A 19,839-nucleotide genomic window follows, 5' to 3' on the forward strand; every position below is an offset into this window, starting at 1 on the left:
TTCAAATCTCAACATACTACAAAGAAGTGGAAATCCAAAGCCCATCCAAGAAATTGTCATTATTTGCGAAGGAAAATTGGGAAATTACAAGCAAGGTTTGTTGTGATGGAGCTTAGACATCTTACGAATCGCTGGAATAGATTGGAAGAAGAACACCATGAAGAGATGGAGGAGAACCCATTTTAATAGGTTGAATTGCCGCTTCGCTATTACCACTGTGAGCCAAGGAGGCTTCCTTCCAATTTTGGAATAAAAGTAACATTTTAAAATGTGAGGGTCGATTGGGCACGGATGAATACAACAATTAGTTGCATATCATTGAATGAGTTATTGAATACACGGAAATTCCTTTCGATCGAATTGTCAAATTGATGCCCATTATGCTTAAAGGCAATGCCCATTATGATGGGAGAACTTGAAACTTTCTCAGCAATGGTATGGACAAAACAAGGCCACTATGTGGGTCAAGATGAAGGAGCTGAAATGAAAGTTCTTACTAGAACATTGTCACCAAGATATATTCCTTTGGCTACACCATCTTCATCAATAAGAACTTCATGTGGAATGTAATGTTGTTGAATTTGAACAATTAAGCTTTAAATGTCACTTGGTGGAAACTAAGGAAAATAGAATTGCTCACTTTCGTGGAGGATTGAACCCGGCTATTTCCAATATAGTTCAACCACAACCCTATTAGACGTTTGTTGATGTGATCAACGTTAGCAATTGCATTTCATGCATAGAAATGTTTCAAATGCCACTGATTTGGATGATTTAGACACACTGTGTCTAACTGTTCGACCTAGTGATTGGTCACACTAATTGAAGAATTGTAGTAAGAATCTATCTCTTCTTTATAAATGTCATTAGAAATCTATGAAAAAAAAAAAAAACTTGCTAGCAGACAAAGGAAAACTACTAGTAGACCAAGTCAAACTTGCTTACAATTGATCCCGAGTTCAGTCCTTGGGTTGCAACCCTTTTAAGGTCATATACGAACGAAATCTTATGGCAACATTAAAGTTAGTCCCTCCCATCATAAGGACTACTCTTGAGTCTTGGAAAATTCACGGCAATAGAGAGTGATTTAGTTTAGCATCTTAGTTTTGTAAGAAGATCCAGCACACAAACAGATAAATAAGTAAATTGAGCGTTCATAGGAGACACCAGAGTTTTTTACGTGGAAACCCCTAAAAAGGAGAAAAACCACGGCACTGAAGCTATTGGCGTATTCTTTATTGCGTCAAAATTGTTAGCACATTCATTGCATGTGCCAAAACATATGGCGTGTTCTAACTGCGCCAAATACTTTGACGCATCTGCTCCCTCTCAAATTTTGTTCGATTTGTGCTCCTCATGCTAAATTATGATGCTTACGGTGCTCCATCTTTAAAATTTTCCTTCAAAACAAAAAAGCTACAATTCAATTTTTTTCAAAATAAATAAAAAATTTATTAAACTAATTTTTCAACATTCAATAAATGGGCGAAATTAATTTCAATTAAATATTTAAATACTCTTTATCATTTTAATTTTTTATTTTTATTTTGTGTAATATTTTTCTAATTCTCCTTAACAAAGAGATTCATATCATTTCATGCCTAAGGCCAATTACCAAGTAATACTAATTTATGAGGTGTGACTTTAATTGAGACTAAAAAAAAACTCCATGTTATTGGTCGACGGAATAACTTCCTCCCTGTAGATATATGTTTGAATCCCCTTACCCACCCCCACCCCACCCCCAAAAAAAACAAAGCGCCAATGGAAGAATTATGATGGGACTTCCATAGAGAATGCATCAATAATAATTTTTTTTTCTTGTTTTAAATGGTAGCAATAGCTTGATCCCAATGAGTTGGGTCCAACTGAGATCAAACCCTTACTCATATGTCATATGCGTCGTGATGTGGGCTCGAGTTTGAGCTCATCAACTAAGCTTATTTGAGCCGAGCCGACTCAAGAGCTTGTTTGGCTCACATACACTCCTACTTTCGTGGAACATACAACTATAAAGTTATAATGCTCTCTAACTACTATATAACTTATGGGATAAGAATGTCCTTAGACTCTTCTCGACTATAGAAATAAGAAATTCCGATCAAACCATGATGAAATGCTTCAGATTATATGCAATTTATCATGAGAAAAATAATCAAAACTTCTTGAAGCCATTGAAGCTTCTACAGACCACAAAATTTGAAGATGTTATGTTGGTTTTTCGAAGAAGAATATAATGAAGCAAAAGCTTAATTTAGTGCCAAATCATGACAATAATATAACAATATGCGATTTAACCAAGAAATCATGATGTGATGTTCTGTCTATTCTATTGCTAATAACTATGATGATTGATGATGATAGCATTGATGGTGACAAAGTGTCATGGACTATTATATATATATATATGGTCTTCCTTTCTCTCAAAAGTTCACATGGAATTTCAGTACACAAGGCATGGAGGAGGAGCATAGTTGAAGTTATAATAATTGGGTCCATAAAAGACTAATCTAACTTCTCCTCAATTATTTTGCATGAAAGGGATAAACAAGTCAAAATGAGTTTTTGGATAAAGGTTCGGGTAAAACTTGAAATTGGCCCGCTTTCATTTGATCCGACCGGATCAAACATACAAGTCAGAAATTCAAATTTGGACCCAACCCACCGGTTTACCGAGTTGATCCTACCCGACCCACTAAGTTGTGGGCGAGATTGAAGCACGCAAGCATCGAGAACTGGTCGCATGTTGGACTGCACTAGAATGAATGTGGGTGAGGGCGGACGTTAGAGTGCGATATTGTGTGAAAGAGCATGATTGCTAGAGATGGTAGGACGACGAGAGTGTGCGACTGCACGGGTGCCTTGTGAGGGTGCGAGGGCGAGACCTCGTCGTTGCGAGTGCTTGCGTGTGACTGCGGGCAACAGGTTCGAGCACCACGAGCGCGATTGCGCATGTGCGGGAGTCATGGGTGAGCCCCCTGCATGGGGGTGACTGGTGAGGTCGGACGGGGACTCGGGTCAAAGCCAGATCAAATGCGGGTTAGCATGTTGACCCAGACCCAATCTGATTTTTCAAACAGGTCAAAAATTGGAACACGAATTCGACCCGTTTATTAAATAGGTCGACCAAAACCCAAATTTTTCAAGTTGGGTTCAGGTCAAGTTATCGGGTTGGGTCAATAATTGGCACTCCCAATTGAGATTGTCTCCTTTCATAGCTAGCTATATACCAACACTCAATTATTGTAAGAATCATTTAAAAAATATCTATTTGAAAGCATTGAAAGCAAAAGTTGACAACAAATTTTATTGAGTATCCTATGTGATTATGATAATTACTTGCATGAATGATTGAAATATCTTAGTCCTATATATTATATATATATATATATATATATCGCCAATAAATATGAATAAGAAACTTTTAAAATTAAATTTGAGATCATTCAAACTCCAATTTTAGCAAAATTATAATCAAATTGAACGTCTTGAAAAGACGAACCCAACCACACAAAAATATGTCAAATATGAGTCCAAATTAGTCCAAATCGAGGGCCTACAACACATTTATAAGGTTCAAATCATAAATTGGATAACCAAATGATATCAAAATATAGCATGCTTATAGTCAAATAGAGCAGCTCAAAGAGATGAATCCAACGAGCCCAATATTGCCTAATTCTGACATCATTTTGACACTCAAATACTTGATAAATAGTCTTTTCTTTTTTCAGGGGTTTCTATGCAAAAATTTTGGTGTCTCTTATAAATGTTACCCCCCTATCTTTTATCTGTTTGTGTGACGAATCTTCGTACAAAGCTAAGACGACAAACTTTATCTTTCTCTATTGCTGCAAATATTATAGGACACAACAATATATATACTTATTGATTCTCTAAATCATTGTATTGATTTTGTGATCAGTATAACATAAAATTTAATTAATTAATAATTTATGACATTCATCTTAATTAAATTAATTCAATAATTTTTAGATTTATTCTATTTAAATTTTTTCTCAAATATTCTTTTTATAAGAAATTTCTAATAAAAAATCATTAATAATCTAATCAAAATTCTTTTCTATGAAAAAATGCCCAATTCATAAATCTAAAAGAATTTTCTAAGTTCAAGCTCAAAACCAAAGCTCAAATCTAATCAACTTATACTCTGCATATTTAACCAACTACCATATCTAGACACCCAAGCCACCAACAAATAAGCTACTTCCTTAACCCTCAAGATCCTCCATTTGAACCTCCATTAATTATATCCTCTAATAATCTTAACAATATATCTCATAACAAGAGCTCAAAAAAGAGAGAAAAAGGTGGCAAACGTCTGCTAGATAAACACTTTCAATGGAAAATAAAGACCACAGATTCATTAAAAAAAAAAAAAGTTCTTAATGATATAGGAGCAGAATATTGAATAGCAACAGCACCAATCCTCATACAAGTCCAGCAGCAACATCACAAAACCAAACAACCGAGAAGCAGAAGTGTTGCCAGAAATAGCCAAATAGAGATCCGTCAAAAGCATAATCCCATACATGAAAATTTGAAATGATCAGCAGCAAAGCAAAATGACAAAGCATATCTCAAGAGAAGCGTAACAAAAAGAGGCACTCTTCTTAATAGCCGTTTGAAAATTACTACAAATTTAAACACGTAACAGTTAAGTGTTTTAACCCCTGTTAATTATAAGGAAGCCGTAAAAAACTTCATAAAAGAATAAATTATTAAGTGTTGAGTCTGGACGTAGCTTGCATCGATCTGAACTCCAAACAAAATAGCCAAGTCGCCTGTACACAACCTACGTATAATTTGTATATTAGTTGTGCACAAGTTATGCACTGTGTATAGGTGATGTGGATCGCATGTAATGATTTCTCCCATAAAAGGGGAGAGATTATTTCATGCGGAGTCCGGACCGCACGAACGCACCTTTTCGTCCAGACTCCTATTACATAAAGACAGGTGAATTTTCTCTTTTATATACCATGGATATAAAAAAGAGAAAAAAGATTCACATATATTCATGTAATTAGAATTAGGACGGAGTACGCAAGTAACAATTTTTCATAAAAGGGAGTGGTGTACTATTTCTAAATGGTAATACGACAAAGATTAAGGTTTCGTTTGGGACGGCTTTCTCACTGTTTCTTAAATCAATTTTTTAGTATAAAAATTTTAATTTTGTACTAAAAATGTGCTTTAAGAAGCAGTGAGAAAGCCGTCCCAAATGAAGCATAAAAATATTCCGAAGACGATTACGACAAAGATTAAAACGCTGCTACAGGAATTTTTTTTGTGTAGCAGAAAGCCTGAGCCACCCTCTCCTGCCCTTATGCTTCTTAAATTTTTTTGAAGTCCCTAATGTTTTATTCTCAATAACAATTAATTGGTTTGCTGGCTGTAAATATCAACAGGAAAAATGTAGATCCAGTGATTATTTTAAATAATGTTAAGTCATTGTAGTCTTCCCTTCTTTAACATAAATTAGGAAACTTTTTATATTCAGATAAAATACATAAAAATTAATTAAATTTTATATTATACTCTTTTCAACGTAAATACAAAAGGTTAAAAGAGATTTCTTTAGATCAAAATATACTGAAAACATATTAAATCAAATATATATTTTTTCTAACATTGCATGTCAAACTCCTCCCAATCTCTCTCTCTTTCGCTTCCTTTATATCTCCATCTTTCCCTTAATTGCCACCTTCCCTCACTTCCTTTCTCACTCTCTCTCTCTAAAATGACCACCTTCAATGATCCCAACCAAGTAATTCACCTCAACATCATGAACCCCTCATCCTCCATTAATCTCTCCTTCTCCTCCCTTACCTCCACGCCACAGTTCACCTTTCTCCCTCCCTTACCCCTCTCCCCCCACCCACCTCCAACACCACCCAAGCTCTATAGAGGCGTCCGGCAGCGCCATTGGGGCAAATGGGTGGCCGAAATTCGCCTCCCCCGCAACCGCACCCGTATATGGCTCGGCACCTTCGACACCGCCGAGGACGCCGCCATGGCCTATGATGCTGCCGCCTTCAAGCTTCGAGGCGAATTTGCCAACCTCAACTTCCCCAACCTCAAACACCACATAGCTCGATCGGCTGCCGCCATCTCCTTGCTTGAAGCCAAGCTCAAGTCTTTTAAGGACAATGGCGGCGGCCACGATGCGAGGAAGAGGAAGAGGATGGAGGAGGAGGAAGAGGAGGAGGAGAGAAGGAAGGTGGTGATGGCGGAGGAGGAAGTGGATGGGGTGTTACTTAGCACGATGCCTTCTCTTGATATGGATAGCATTTGGGATTCTTTGAAAGATTCTGGTTCAGAGTAGTTCTTCAGCATCGTTTTTTTTTTTTTTAAGTTCTTTCTTCTTTGATTTTAAATTTTAACGTCTAACTTTAGTTTAAATATGTTTTTTTAATTGGATCTTTGGTGATCTGTAGAGTTGGTGATGGAATATATGTTCATTTTTGAACTGCTTTTATTTAAAGGAGAGCTTTTTTTTTCTCCTTTTGTCTTCTAATTTGTTCTGATTTTGGAGAAATTATTTTGTACGCAGTCCGAACGCAGAGATAGGTTCGGATGCTGCGTATTTACTGCTTATTTGTTGCGTATTTTTTATGTATTTAATATTTTCTACGTATTTTTTGCGTATTTATTATTTATTTAATGAGTATTTAGTGAGTATTATTTTTTTGTTATTTTTTGGCAAGAAAAATTTTTGTATAAAAAATACGCAACAAATAAGCAGTAAAAACGCAGCATCCGAACGCGTTCGGATTCCACACAGAATAATTTCTCTTTTGTAAAAATTATCATAAAAATAAAACACTTATTTATGAGGTACTTTTAGATAAAATATAAGCTTGATTATAAGATAAACTTAAATTATTATTTTTCATAAGATAAATTTAGACATGTTGTTATTTGTATAGTTTTATTTTATTAATTATGAGAAACATCTTACACTTCTAAATTCTTAGGCTCATGCCTTGAATTGCTTTGATTTGGAGCTTATTTGGGTCAAATAAACCTAATTTAAATCTAACTCAAATTATTTTTTATTTTTTAAAATATTAAATATCGATATTAAATATATAAAATTTATTTATATTTTGGGCAAGCTCAATTATATTAAAAATAGAGTCAAAATTAGACCGAGCAAAAAATTTAGCTCATGATTCAACATCTTTGTATTCAAACTTCATTCGGGACAATTTTTTTTATTATTTTCTAAAATAAATTTTTACTATCAAAATTTTTTTAACTAAAAGTTTACTTTTAAAAAGTAATAAAAAAGTTTTCCTAAATTATTCCTAAAAATCAATACAATCTTCCAGCTCAAATCTCAACCCTAACAATAGCCCTTTTTTGTTACAGTAAATTGACAAATTAATGTAAAATATTTTTTACAAACTGATACCTGAACTTCTGTTATTTGTTCAACTGAAAACTAAGGCTTCATTTGTGACGACTTTCTTACTGGTTCTTAAGGCTTCGTTTAGGACGGCTTTTTGCTGCTTCTTAAGACAGATTTTAAGTACAAAAATTTTAATTTTTGTACTAGAAAGCTATTTCAAGAAGCAGTAAAAAAATCGTCCCAAACGAAACCTAAATTAACTTTTTAGTATAAAAAATAAAATTTTTATACTAAAAATTTGTTTTAAGAAACACTAAAAAAATTATCCCAAACAAAACCTAAAGCTGAAGACCATCACACATAATATAATAAATATGTATAACGATAGTTTCAGAAAAATACGGTATTAATACAATGCAGATAATTAATGGTCAGGAAAATATTTTTTTTTAAAATGTAAAATAAGCAAATAAAAATTAAAAATAAAAAGAAAGAACTAAAAATAGCAGCACTAGAAGCATCCCCACTTATTATGGAGAGATTATTTTGTGCGGAGTTCGAACATATCCGGAGGCCAATCCAAACGCGTCACATCATTCAATGTATTGTGTATTGGGTAATATGACGCATCCAAATTGACCTCCAGACGTATCTGAATATACTGCAAGTAATAATTTTTAAAATTTCGGAAATCACAGCTGCAGCTATAGCACAAATTACCATAAGCCTTACAAACATAGGGGAAACTGATCGGCTGTTAATAAGTAAAAAACTGTGCTCAGATTGGGATTTTTAGTAAAAAATGGCTTCTAATAAGGTTAGAAAAGTGAGATATAAAAATAGTAGAAATGTAACATGGAAATTAGCTTCTTCTGCGCCTACAATTTGAAAATAAATGAAAATCAATTCTGTGCACTTTCAGTCCAGTTTTTGTCTGATTATGTCTCTGCAGATCTTTCAGACTCCCTGTCGTCGCCGGAAGAAGGAATACCATTCTTGCTCAGCTTCTCTGTATCATTCTCAGTTTCAGTTAGATCTCTCATTCGCAGCTCAAATGACGAAGGATCGGCAGCCATATCAGGTTCTGCAGCAGCTGCAGCTGCACCTGCTTCTGGTGAATGTCTCTGTTCCTCATTTGATTTCTCTCCCAGACTCTCATCACTATCCTCAAAAAGCTTATCAACCTCATGTGTTCCCTTCAAATTCATATTTTGCATTTCAATGCTTGGTTCAGCTGGAAGCTGCTGAATTGGCATCACATCAGTCAAAACTGGGCCTGTTCTCTGCTTCTCTTTGTACACAACCATCTCACTTTGATATCTTTCCTTGTCCTTCAAACCAATCTCTTGATAAACCTGTTATTTACATATACAAAAGGAGTTAAAGTTGTAGATTATTCAAAGGAGAACTTTTTTTATAGTTCTTGTGGGTCTTACAGCTCTCTCTGTCTCTGTCAAGTTGTTCCATAGCTCACCAATCCTTCTGCTGATCTCTCTATCTTTTCCTGGATGGAGCAGCTTCAACTTTGCATGCTGCTCCGCAAAGAAGAAATTGTAACCACTTCTATTTGGCTTTGGATGTGTGGGATCCCTTGTGCTGACCTTCCTTCTTCGTCGCCGGCGAATGACCCTAGTGCTGCTGTTGTTGATTGAAGGATATACCGGTTGTACTTGGACTGCATTCTGCTGTAAAGCATGGAAAAGAACACCTTTAAGCTTGTTTGTGCCGACTGTGACGGTGACAAAGTAGCCATTCTCAAATTTTCCGTCGATAACTCCAACAACTTTTCGGTTTGCGGACAATGCTTGACCTAATGGGGCTGGAAAAAAGCAGAGATCAGATGATGAGAATTTTAATTCTGTAAGCAAGAATGAACACAAAGAAGTCTCACTTCTAGTTGATTGAAGCAGAGGCTTAAGGAATGAACTTCATATGATTGTAATAAAGAATTGAGTATGCATAGAACTGCAACTTGTCAACAAGGCATGGTTTGGATACTATAAGAACAGGTATTTGCTAAGGTTGGTAATGTAATACTGATAACATGCATTTGCAATTCAAATTTGGTTTTTGAGATTAAGTTATTTGGGCTTGAAAAAATGAGGATTGAAGAAGTAGAACGAAGTTGATAGAAAAAATTAATGTGGAACAATTAAGAAAGAAAGAAAAGTAAGATCAAAGATAAAATGAATAGAAAATGTGCAAAATATATTTAACTACTAAGGCCCCATTCTACATGAATGCAAGAATGGAGATTGAGAATTCATAAAGTGCACGCCAAACAGTTGGATGAGATATGAGGATCATTCTGATGGTAAAATTTGGTGTTTAGGCTTATAATTCTACCAAAACAGAGATTGAAGGGTGGTTTGGTTCTTGCTGTTCTTTTATTTTTATTTTTTTAACTTTCCCGAGCTATGATGGATCAATAGGTGTGGCACTGTTGTGCTCAAAGGTGCCTACATTAGTGTCGCTACTGAGATCGAGTTGATGGCAAGAGCTAAGCTTTAGGGAGGCTCGTGATATTGGAGTTATTAAAGTTATTCTATTGTCATATCAAAGTCCTCATATGTGACTCGAATTTATAGTATTTATTGTTGTAATATATCGCCTTTATTGTACCTTCTATATATTTTCTATTCTCTTGGCTTTATATAAAATTTTTTATGCTAGCACCATAATTCAATCAAGTAAAGATGTAGCATTCTATATTTTCTAACATGATATCAAAGCAATGTCGATCAATCTCTTCTGGCTCGCAGAATTTGTGCTTCAAAAATGGCTCGTGTTTGAATTTTTTTTGTAAACAACATGATTGTGTTCAATTTGTAAAACTCAAATGAGCTTGTTCGGCTTGTGTCTGGCTCAAATTATATAAATTTTAAAATTTCAAGCTTTTTCTAAATTAAGCATACTCCAAAAAATAATGATATATTAAGTTAGTTTAAAATAAATTTATAGTGCAGTATATATAGATATATATAATAAATTTTAAATAGGCCAATTTTTATTTGACCTATTTAAAAAATGAGCTCAAATATCCATTCCAGCTTGACTCATTTTCATTACGATCATGTTAAATGCAAACTTCTTAAAAAGCCAAACAAATTGTTTTTTTTTTTTAACTAGAGATTATATTCCATAAAAAGGAAAATAAACAACCATCCAAAGAGGAATAAGCAAAATCAGCTAAAGGAAAAAAAAAACAAGTGGAGAAAACAACCAAAAGGGGAAATCAACAAAGCTGGGCTCAGTTAGTGGTGAAACGCTGCGACCACCCAAACGGTAAACCAGGGCCATCCATAGGGCAAGCAACAGGCCAGAAAAATAAAACCCAAACGTCCGAAAATAGTATCCTGCAAGAAGACCAGCAAGAAGCCGCCAACAGTGGTTGCCAACAAGCCATACAATTAGATGGATAGCAGGTTCGCCTTATCATTGCCCAGGCTAAAAAACTCATCCACACCAACCAAGCTAACGAAAAACAGTCGCAAATCCAAATCCAAAGAACCATACAACCAATCAGGCAATCAACCACAACATCCAAAAATTGTCTGTGAACAATCAGTTCTTTTGACAAGCCAAATAGGGTGAGAGAGCTTCCAAATTGTTAGAAATTAGAAGGGACGACTTTAATGTTGAATAAAAGATAAATTATCTCTTGTTCAAAAAAAAAAGTTTTTGAGTTGATGTGCATGATACTTTAGAGAGTGATGAGAAATATGAAGGTGAGCTTGAAGATGCAGAAGAAAATGATGAGTTAGTTGCTTGAATAAGATTGCAATAGCTGTAATTACATAAGAAATACTACAGTTGTTCGTTGCAGTAGCAATGTAAGAACAGTTGCAAAACATTCAGACAAAATTGAAGGGTGTACCAAGTTTTTGTAGGTGTTCAAAGAAGGTTGGTGAGGATGGTGTTGTATTTGGCTGCAAGTGCATGAGCAAAAGCAAAAAAAAAAGCAAGTGTTCAAATTATGAATTATCGCGTATTTTTTATTTAGTCACATTTTCTTCCACATTTTTGCTTTTAGATATGCAAACCCTCAATGCTTCTTGCAACCGCATCGTGAGTGTGGGGGAATACTAGAGTTATTAGAGTTATTATGTTTTAAATTAATATGTAACTTGGATGTATATGATAAATGTATAGTATTTGTTATTATCATATCTTTTTATCATTAGAGATATTCTTCTTTATTATACTTATTGTTCTCTTCTCATTCCTTTATATAAAGATATTTGTACTAGCATCATAAGTAAAGATGTAGCTTTTTATTTTTCTAACAAGCTCACGATTCTTCAGATAGACCATTTTATTTGACGGATTAACTGAATGCTAAAAATCCTTAAAACTAATTTCATCCACTGACAAATCTTCTGCCTGTTGATGTTGTGTCGGAACCAAGTTGCAGGGATGAGTGATAAACAAGTGCGAATGCAATATGTAAAGTTGTGAAGCTGATTACAGTCTTCTATGATATCATTTATGGGATAAACAAAGCATATAAGTATGAAATGGAAGGTGATAAACCTGTCAGTGCAACATCTTCATTGCCTTTCTTTCTTTTGCGTGTGGCAGATTGGATTTCAGGTAATGCAAATGCAGATTCACTTGTCTTCTCAGTTCGAAGGACGGAAACTCGTGTTGTACTTAGAGAAACTGCATGAAGTTTTAAAACTTTGAACCATTAAAAAATGCAGAAAAAAGCTAAAAAAATCATAAATCACAATAAAAGAATGGAAGAAATTTCTGTGTTTCATGTACAGACCGGCTGAAGGAATAGTCCATCCTTTTGCTCTAAAGAAGTAAATTTGTTCATAGTGACGCAATAAGGAAATGTAGTATTTTCGAAGGATAAATGATGCATTTGTTGCAGAAGATGGGAAGTTAAAAGCATTCGTAACTTCTCTCCATTTTCTATCTCCAATAACCTGCACAGTTGCATGTCAAAAAACAGTAGAGAAGTCAAACTTAAAGGGTAACTAAGTTCAAATTCTGATCAAAGAAATCACAATCATTCCTGTATCAGAAATGTGTAATATTCCCCAAAAAAGACCAGAAGAAACGACGTAAATCTTCAGAAATTTATTTGATAAGCTGTTAGTTGACTCGATAATTACTTTCCCAAAATGATAATCTAAGCCACATTTTCAACACTACAAATACAATTGAAACTATTGTCCCATCAGGGTTTTTAACAATCCACCATCGTTGTTGAAAAAACCGGCAGGGGTGGGAAAGAATTCAGAAGAGGTGCAGGAAGGCCAGCTCCTCCAACCATCAAAATAATCTCCGCCAAACTTTCAATGACGACTATCATCGATTGATACTACAACGACCACTAAATAATCAAATAATCTCTCTCTCTCTCTCTCTCTCTCTCTCTCTCTCTCTATATATATATATATATATATATAGAAAAAGTACAAAATGGTCCCTCAACTCTTTGTGAGAGAGCAAAGTAGTCTCCGACTCTTCTAAGAAACCAATTTGATCCTCAACTCTTTAAAATGAGATATTTTTGGTCCTAGCATCCAATGTTGGAGTTAATGGTATTAAATGTAAGGGTATTTTTGTCATTTTTTAAATCAAACATTTATTAAATGTAATTTTCAAATAATTATGATTTTCTTAAAAAATTTATTAAACGTTTCTTTAATAAATAATAATAATAATACTTTTACTTTTAATTTTCAATAAATTTAGTTATATTTTATAAAATATGATATTTATTGATTTAGAGAAATCAAATACAAATAGATGTTATTTTAAACTTAGTCACACATTTTTACCAATCATATGTTATTAAAACTAAAAATTTTGAAATTAAAACTAAAATTATAATTAATTTTTTATTAAAGAAATGTTTAATAAAATTTTACCAATCATATATAATTACTTGAAAATTACATTTAATAAATTTTTAATTAAAAAATGATCAAAATATCTTTACATTTAACACAATTAACTTCAACATTAGATGTTAAGACAAAACAAATCCCATTTTAAAGAGTTGAGGGCCAAAATTGTCTTTCAAAAGAGTTGAGGACCATTTTGATCCCTCACAAAGAGTTAAGGGATCATTTTGATCTTTTTCTCCATATATATATATATATAAAGGAAAAAAAAAGAAAGTTCTAAAAAATAATAAGTATAGAGTATAGCTACAAATCATTGGCCTCGTGCTTTGTCCACAACAACTCCTTATAATCAAGGTATAATGTCAAAAATAGCCTTGCTAAGCAACCAAACGTAAGTACTTATACTCATCATTTATCCCAATATGTGGGGTCGGCAACGTGAATCATTTTTCTCCATCGTGTCATATTAAGAGTCAAATTATCATTCAAATCTATAAAAAATGAACTTCTAATATTTTCTAACCATATCTTTTTAAGTCTATCTCTACTTTTCTTAACTTAGGCCAAATCTAATACATTTGCTCTCCTAATAGGGTCATCAGAAGGCCAATATTTTATGTGACCAAACCACCGAAGGCAACTCTATCTAATATTATCTACCACTAAAGCTACTCCAACCTTTTCATGTATATACTCATTTTGCATTCTGCCTCTAAGAGTAAAATCACTCATCCTCCTAAGAATCCTCATCTCTGCAACAATTAACTTCATTTTATGCTTCTCTTTAATGGTCAACATTCTACACCATAAAGTATTGTAAGTCTCATTACCATCTTAAAAGGGAAGCATAATATTAAGTTAAGTGCTGTAGAGATGAGGATGCTTAGGTGGATGAGTGGCTTTACTCTTAGAGTCTACTGTTTATGGTAATGATGTAATGGATATAGACATTATTAATAGAATTCAAGTTGGATGGTTTAAGTGGAGGAATGCGTCGGGCTTGTTGTGTGATAGAAAAGTCCCTCTCAAACTTAAGGAAAACTTCTATAAGATGGTAATGAGACCCGCAATGCTTTGTGGTGCAGAATGTTGGCCAGGATTTGCGACAGATATCTATTGTTTTGCGGCGTATTATTCCGACACAAAAGGCTGAATTTCTTGTAGTGAGAGAAAAAAAGACCAAAATGGTCCTTGAACTCTTTGGGAGGGACCAAAATGGTCACCAACTATTTTGAGGGACCAATTTGGTCCCTCAACTCATTAAAATAAGGCTATTTCGGTCATAACATCAAAATTAATAGATGCAAGACTAATGGTGTTAAAAGGCAAAATTTTAGAAAAGAACGTGTTATTTGTTCAAATTAGTTTAATTCATATTTAAAAAATATTAAAAAGGATCAAAATAGCCAAATGATTTGGTGTATTGTGAATACGCCAAATGATTTGACTTATTTAGAATAAGCCAAATCATTTGGCATATTGAGTTTAAACTAAAAAAATCAAATGACATGGAGAGAGAGAATGAGAGAGTGTGAGAGAGAGAGAGAAATAAACAGGCGGAGAGAGAAAGGGGGGAGAGAGAGGGTCACCGAATCTGGAATAATAAAAGAGAGGAGGAGAGAGAAGGTGCAGGCATTTTTATTTATAATATAATATAATTTTTTTTTTAATATAAGATAGATCGATGTTTTATCTCAGCCCTCCACTAGATCTTAAAAATAGGAACCAACATACTCCTTGCAACCCCCCACTAGATCTATTATTTTTAATTTTGAAAATTTATTTTATTAAATAATTATTTATAAAAAAAATTAATTAAAATAAACAAGTATAAAAATATATTTTTTTAATTAAATTTATCATCTCAGCCCCCCACTAGAAGTGGAGGTATTTTTATTTATAATATAATATAAATATTTTTTTTAATATAAGATAGATCTATGTTTTATCTCAGCCCCCCACTCATTATTCCGACACAAAAGGCTGAATTTCTTGTAGTGAGAGAAAAAAAGACCAAAATGGTCCTTGAACTCTTTGGGAGGGACCAAAATGGTCACCAACTATTTTGAGGGACCAATTTGGTCCCTCAATTCATTAAAATAAAGCTATTTTGGTCATAACCAAATTAATATAGATATCTAAAATGTGTACTCTTTTTAATGATTTGATCGGTCAAAGTCACAGCCCTCCACTAGATCTATTATTATTAAAAGTATACTCTACGAATTCGATTTTAGATGTACTCAAATAAAAACCTTTATATTCTAAGATTGACCTCAAATATAATTTAAGTTTTCATTCAACTCCCTCTCTAGATTTATCAACAAGAAGAATATCATCAGCAAAACGCATATAACATAGTACATCATCTTGCAAATATATAGTAAGAACATCCATGACTAAAGCAAAAAGATATGGGCTTGAAGTTGATCCTTGATGTAATCTAACTAAAATAGGAAAATACTTGATCAAACCACCTTGTATTTGAACACAGTAACAACACCTGCATACAAATCCTAAATCACTTGAAAATAAAGATTATTTAACTCCTTTCTTTTCAAGAACTTTCCAAAGCATTTCTCTTGAAACTTTATCATATGTTTTCTCTAAATCAATAAATATCATATGAGAATTCTCCTTATTCTCTTTGTACTTCTCCTTAGACCTACCCGCATGAATCCAAATTGATTTTAAGAAACATTAGTATCACGTTGTAACCTATGCAAAAAAATTATCTCCCATTATTTTAATGTATGACATATTAATTTAATTCCTCTATAATTCACATAGTTTTGTGCATCACCTCTATTCTTAAAAATAGGAACCAACATACTCCTTGACTCATCTGATATCTTCTTACACTTCAAAATAATACTAAAAAGTTTCATAAGCCAAAAAATTCCTTCATCTTCTAAATGCTTCCACACCTCTATTGAAATATCAAGTCCAACAGTTTTTACACACTTTATTTTCTTTAAAGCCCATCTAACTTCAATTTTGTTAATACGACGATAAAATAATTTTTTTTATTTTATTTAGGGTGCTAAGATCACTAAAATCAATTGTATTCTCACAATCTTCATTAAAAGCTTATCGAAATATCTTATCCATCCATGTTAAATATCCACTTCTAAAAAACACTTTTTGATCTTCATCCTTAATTTATTTCACTTGAATCAAACTTTTACTTCACTTATCTATTTGTTTGGCTAACTTATACATATATCTTTTGCCCTCTTCTTAGTCTCAAATGTATTATATAAATCAGTAAAAACTAAACTTTTTCATCACTCCTTATGGATACCTTTATATCTTTCTCCATCTTTCAAGCATTTATAACTAAATCAATTTTTATAACAAAGCATCTTATTTTTAATCTTTTCGAGCATATTTTGATTCCACCACAAACTATTTTAATGTTAGGGGCTTTTCCTTTTGATGCTCCAAGCACATATTTTACAATATTTTTAATATTATTAATTATTATTTCTCTCATAATATTAACTTCCTCATGGACAACTAAAATCTAAAGATCTTGAATCTTACTCCAAAATATATTTTTGTAAGTGTTTTTTAAATACCCACATCTAATCGTAGGATAATATGTTATTTTAAGTTGTATAATTTGTCCCTTCATCTTACAGTCCAAAACTAATAAATAATATTGAGGACATAAACTTTCACTCGAAATAACATTATAAACTTTGCAATTTAAATGATTTATATTTCTTACAAAAAAATAATCAACTTGAGTTTTACTATATAGATTTTTGTAAGTGATGATATGATACTCTTTTCTTAAATAAGGTATTAGCAATTCTAAAATAATAAGCTAGAGCAAAATCTAATATGGTCCTAGTACCTTCATTAATTGCTCCAAATCTATAGCCAACATGAATGCTTTTAAAATCTTTTAATACTCTACAAACATATGTCCATTTAAATCTCCTCTAATAAAAACTTTTATTTCAATAGGTATTTGATGGACCGATAGAGTCTATGGGCCCCACTAGCAAGGACAGTGGGCAAGAAAAGAGGGGTATCCAAAGGGGAATAAATCCACCTTTAATTACTTACCATAGGAAACCAAAATTGGGAAGGAATTAGGAAAGTTTATTTAGAGAAAGGGAGGTTGATTTGAATTCAGATTTGAGAAAGAATTAGGAAAGATTTATTTAAGAAAATGGGGCTGATTTGAATTGAGATTTGGAAGAGAATTAGGAAAGATTATATAAGGAAAGGGGGTTGTTTTGAATTGAGTTTTGGGAGGGAATTAAGGAGGCTTATATAGGGCTAATTAGATTGTTTAATATTGATTATGAGATTATTTGTGTTTGTTGTAGTTTGTTTTGGAGTTATTCCTAGCGTTTAGGGTTTGTGGAGAGCCAATCTACCTCTCGAATAGTAGATCAACTTGTATCTTGATTTGTTGTGATGAAATAATAATTTTTTTCATTGATTTATGCTACGTTTTCTCTTTGTCCTTGTTGTTATTGTTGCGTAGAGGTCAGATTCCTATCCAATTGGTATCAGAACACCATTTGGGACCTATGACGCCGAAAAAAGTGAATTCTTTGGAAGAGGAACTAAAATGAGAAATTGGGCAATTCAAATATGAAATTGATGAATGATTTTCATCCATGGAAAGAAAGTTTTCTAACCTAGAGGACATGATGAATAAAATATTGGAGCTTCACACCAAACCCACAACATCGAAGGCAAGAGCACCTGTGGGTGGCCAAGGAAGTGGGGGAAACCTCAATATTGGCACAATGGGGGATGATCGAGAGGTAGAAATCTTGGGCGACAGGAAAAATATGCCACCTCTTAATTGATAACTAAGAGGGAAATGGGTGAGGATATGAAATGAGGAGGAATTAGGAGGAAGAAATAAGGAGGCTGATTTTGAGGAAGATGATATCTATAAGAGGGGTGAGACATAACAATGGAGAGATCAAAACAATAGCCACATGGGAACGTTCAGAGGTGGAAGAGGAAGTTGGGGCTGAGGGGGTCCAAAAGTAAGAAAGTTGAAGATATCCATTTTTTAGGGGGAAGATGCTCGTGGGTGGATATGCTTAGAGAGGAAGGCCTTGTCTTGTTATCAGTGGAGAGACATGAGAGATCCAATCTGATCGTGGAGGGAGTTCAAAGATAGTTTTTTAGAACGTTTTCGAACTATTCAGGAATGAGACTTTTATGAGCAGTTCTTTGCTCTGGTTCAGGAAGAGACATTGATGGATTATCAGGAAAGGTTTGAGAACCTTTCTAGCCAATTAGGGAGGTTATCTGAGATAGTGTTGGAGGAGGATTTCATGAAGGGGATCAAGCTAGAGATTAAGGTCGTTGTCCAATTATTGAGGCCACAAAGGTTGGGGAGGCTATGGAGTTAGCCTAGATGGTGGAGGATAAAAACTCACTTGAGAGAAGCAACAATGGTAGCAGTTGGGGAGCTACATACCGAATGACGACTACTTTTTTGGCGCTAAAAGTATAACTTATGCCCATTCAAAGAGAAGTACCCAAATATAAGGGATTAGGAGCACGACCAAGTGGAAATTTCAAATGGCTGACTGAGGCAGGGGTTTAGGAGAAGAGGGCTAGAGGATTATGTTTCCATTGGGATGAGAAATTTGCACTGGGCCACCATTGCAAGGATCGTTTGCTGCAAGTACTTACAGTCGGTGATGAGGAGTAGACTTTAGAGGAGGAGGTGGTTTAGGATGAGCATTTGCACCTAGATGTGGCAGAGGTCGCCTTGAACTCAATAATGGGTTTTACCTCAAATCAAACCATGAAGGTGATGGGACATATAGGATGAGAATCAGTAGTAGTTTGGTAAACAGTGGGGCGACCTTAGGGGTGCCAAAATAGGTTTTCAAGTTGAGTTCGGGTGAAACCTAATTGACCCGCCTTCAACTCCCCATATTTGAACGCTACTCGATTTGCAAAACAGGATGATTCTTGGACCCAAACCTAACCAGAGTCTAATTCGGGTTAACTCGACTTGGCACACCGACCTGCAAGGCAGCCTAGCGCACAATAGTGCAGGTGCGAGAGCGTGCAGGCGAAGGGGATGAGAGAGCGGGCGCGGGGTGGGCGAGGAACCGCAGGCGTTGCGAGCTTGAGCGAGGGTGTTGTGGGGCGCGAGCACGAGTCTAGAACTACTGCGTGAGCGGGATTTGGGGGATCCGAGTCATTTCGGGTTTCTGGGTCAACTCGAACTAGATCCATCTAGCAAATAGGTTGACCTGAATCCAGAATTTTTCGTGTCAGGTTTCGGGTAGGATGAAACATCGACACCTCTAGGCGACCCACAATTTCATCTCCAATCAGGTGGTTGTTGACCTCATTTTTGTATGAGGTCATTAGGGATCCATCCAGATCAATCCTGACCCTACATTAATCCAGACCTTAGATCCTATGATCAATCTGATCCCTAGGATTCTTTTAGATCTAGGCCTTAGGATGTATTCTAGATCTTAGGACTCTTCCAGATAGATCCAGACCCTAGGATCTATTCTAGATCTTAGGACCCTTTTAGACTTCAGATCTTAGGACCTATTCTAGACCCTAAGACTCTTCTAGATCCAGACC

At 34.4% G+C, this 19,839-nt stretch overlaps 2 protein-coding genes across 2 annotated transcripts; one reads left to right on the forward strand and one right to left on the reverse strand.

The window, feature by feature from the left end:
• Positions 1 to 5,764: 5,764 nt before the first annotated feature.
• Positions 5,765 to 6,462, forward strand: LOC110109796 (ethylene-responsive transcription factor ERF062-like). The gene has a single exon (XM_020840999.2). The coding sequence runs from the start codon at positions 5,765 to 5,767 to the stop codon at positions 6,347 to 6,349; it is 585 nt and encodes a 194-aa protein (XP_020696658.1). The 3' UTR covers positions 6,350 to 6,462.
• Positions 6,463 to 8,316: 1,854 nt separating this feature from the next.
• LOC110109805 (high mobility group B protein 15) lies at positions 8,317 to 19,476 on the reverse strand. Its single transcript, XM_020841005.1, has 6 exons — positions 19,263 to 19,476; positions 12,394 to 12,518; positions 12,150 to 12,312; positions 11,912 to 12,040; positions 8,815 to 9,197; positions 8,317 to 8,733 (listed from the first exon to the last, which is right to left on the reverse strand). Exons 1-6 carry the CDS (start codon positions 19,474 to 19,476, stop codon positions 8,317 to 8,319), a joined length of 1,431 nt encoding a protein of 476 aa, XP_020696664.1.
• Between the last annotated feature and the right edge of the window lie 363 nt (positions 19,477 to 19,839).

The sequence above is a fragment of the Dendrobium catenatum genome, unplaced genomic scaffold (assembly GCF_001605985.2).
Source record: "Dendrobium catenatum unplaced genomic scaffold, ASM160598v2 fragScaff_scaffold_911, whole genome shotgun sequence".
NCBI classification, from domain to species: domain Eukaryota; kingdom Viridiplantae; phylum Streptophyta; class Magnoliopsida; order Asparagales; family Orchidaceae; genus Dendrobium; species Dendrobium catenatum.

Coding starts and splice junctions, on each gene's coding strand:
- LOC110109796 (XM_020840999.2), top strand. CDS start 5,765: ATGACCACCTTCAATGATCCCAACCAAGTAATTCACCTCAACATCATG.
- LOC110109805 (XM_020841005.1), bottom strand. CDS start 19,476: ATGGATCTAGTTCGAGTTGACCCAGAAACCCGAAATGACTCGGATCCC. Junction 12,519..19,262: donor TGCGCTAGGCTGCCTTGCAG/GTCGGTGTGCCA, acceptor AATGTGGCTTAG/ATTATCATTTTGGGAAAGTA. Junction 9,198..11,911: donor TGAAGATGTTGCACTGACAG/GTTTATCACCTT, acceptor GCTTTTTTCCAG/CCCCATTAGGTCAAGCATTG.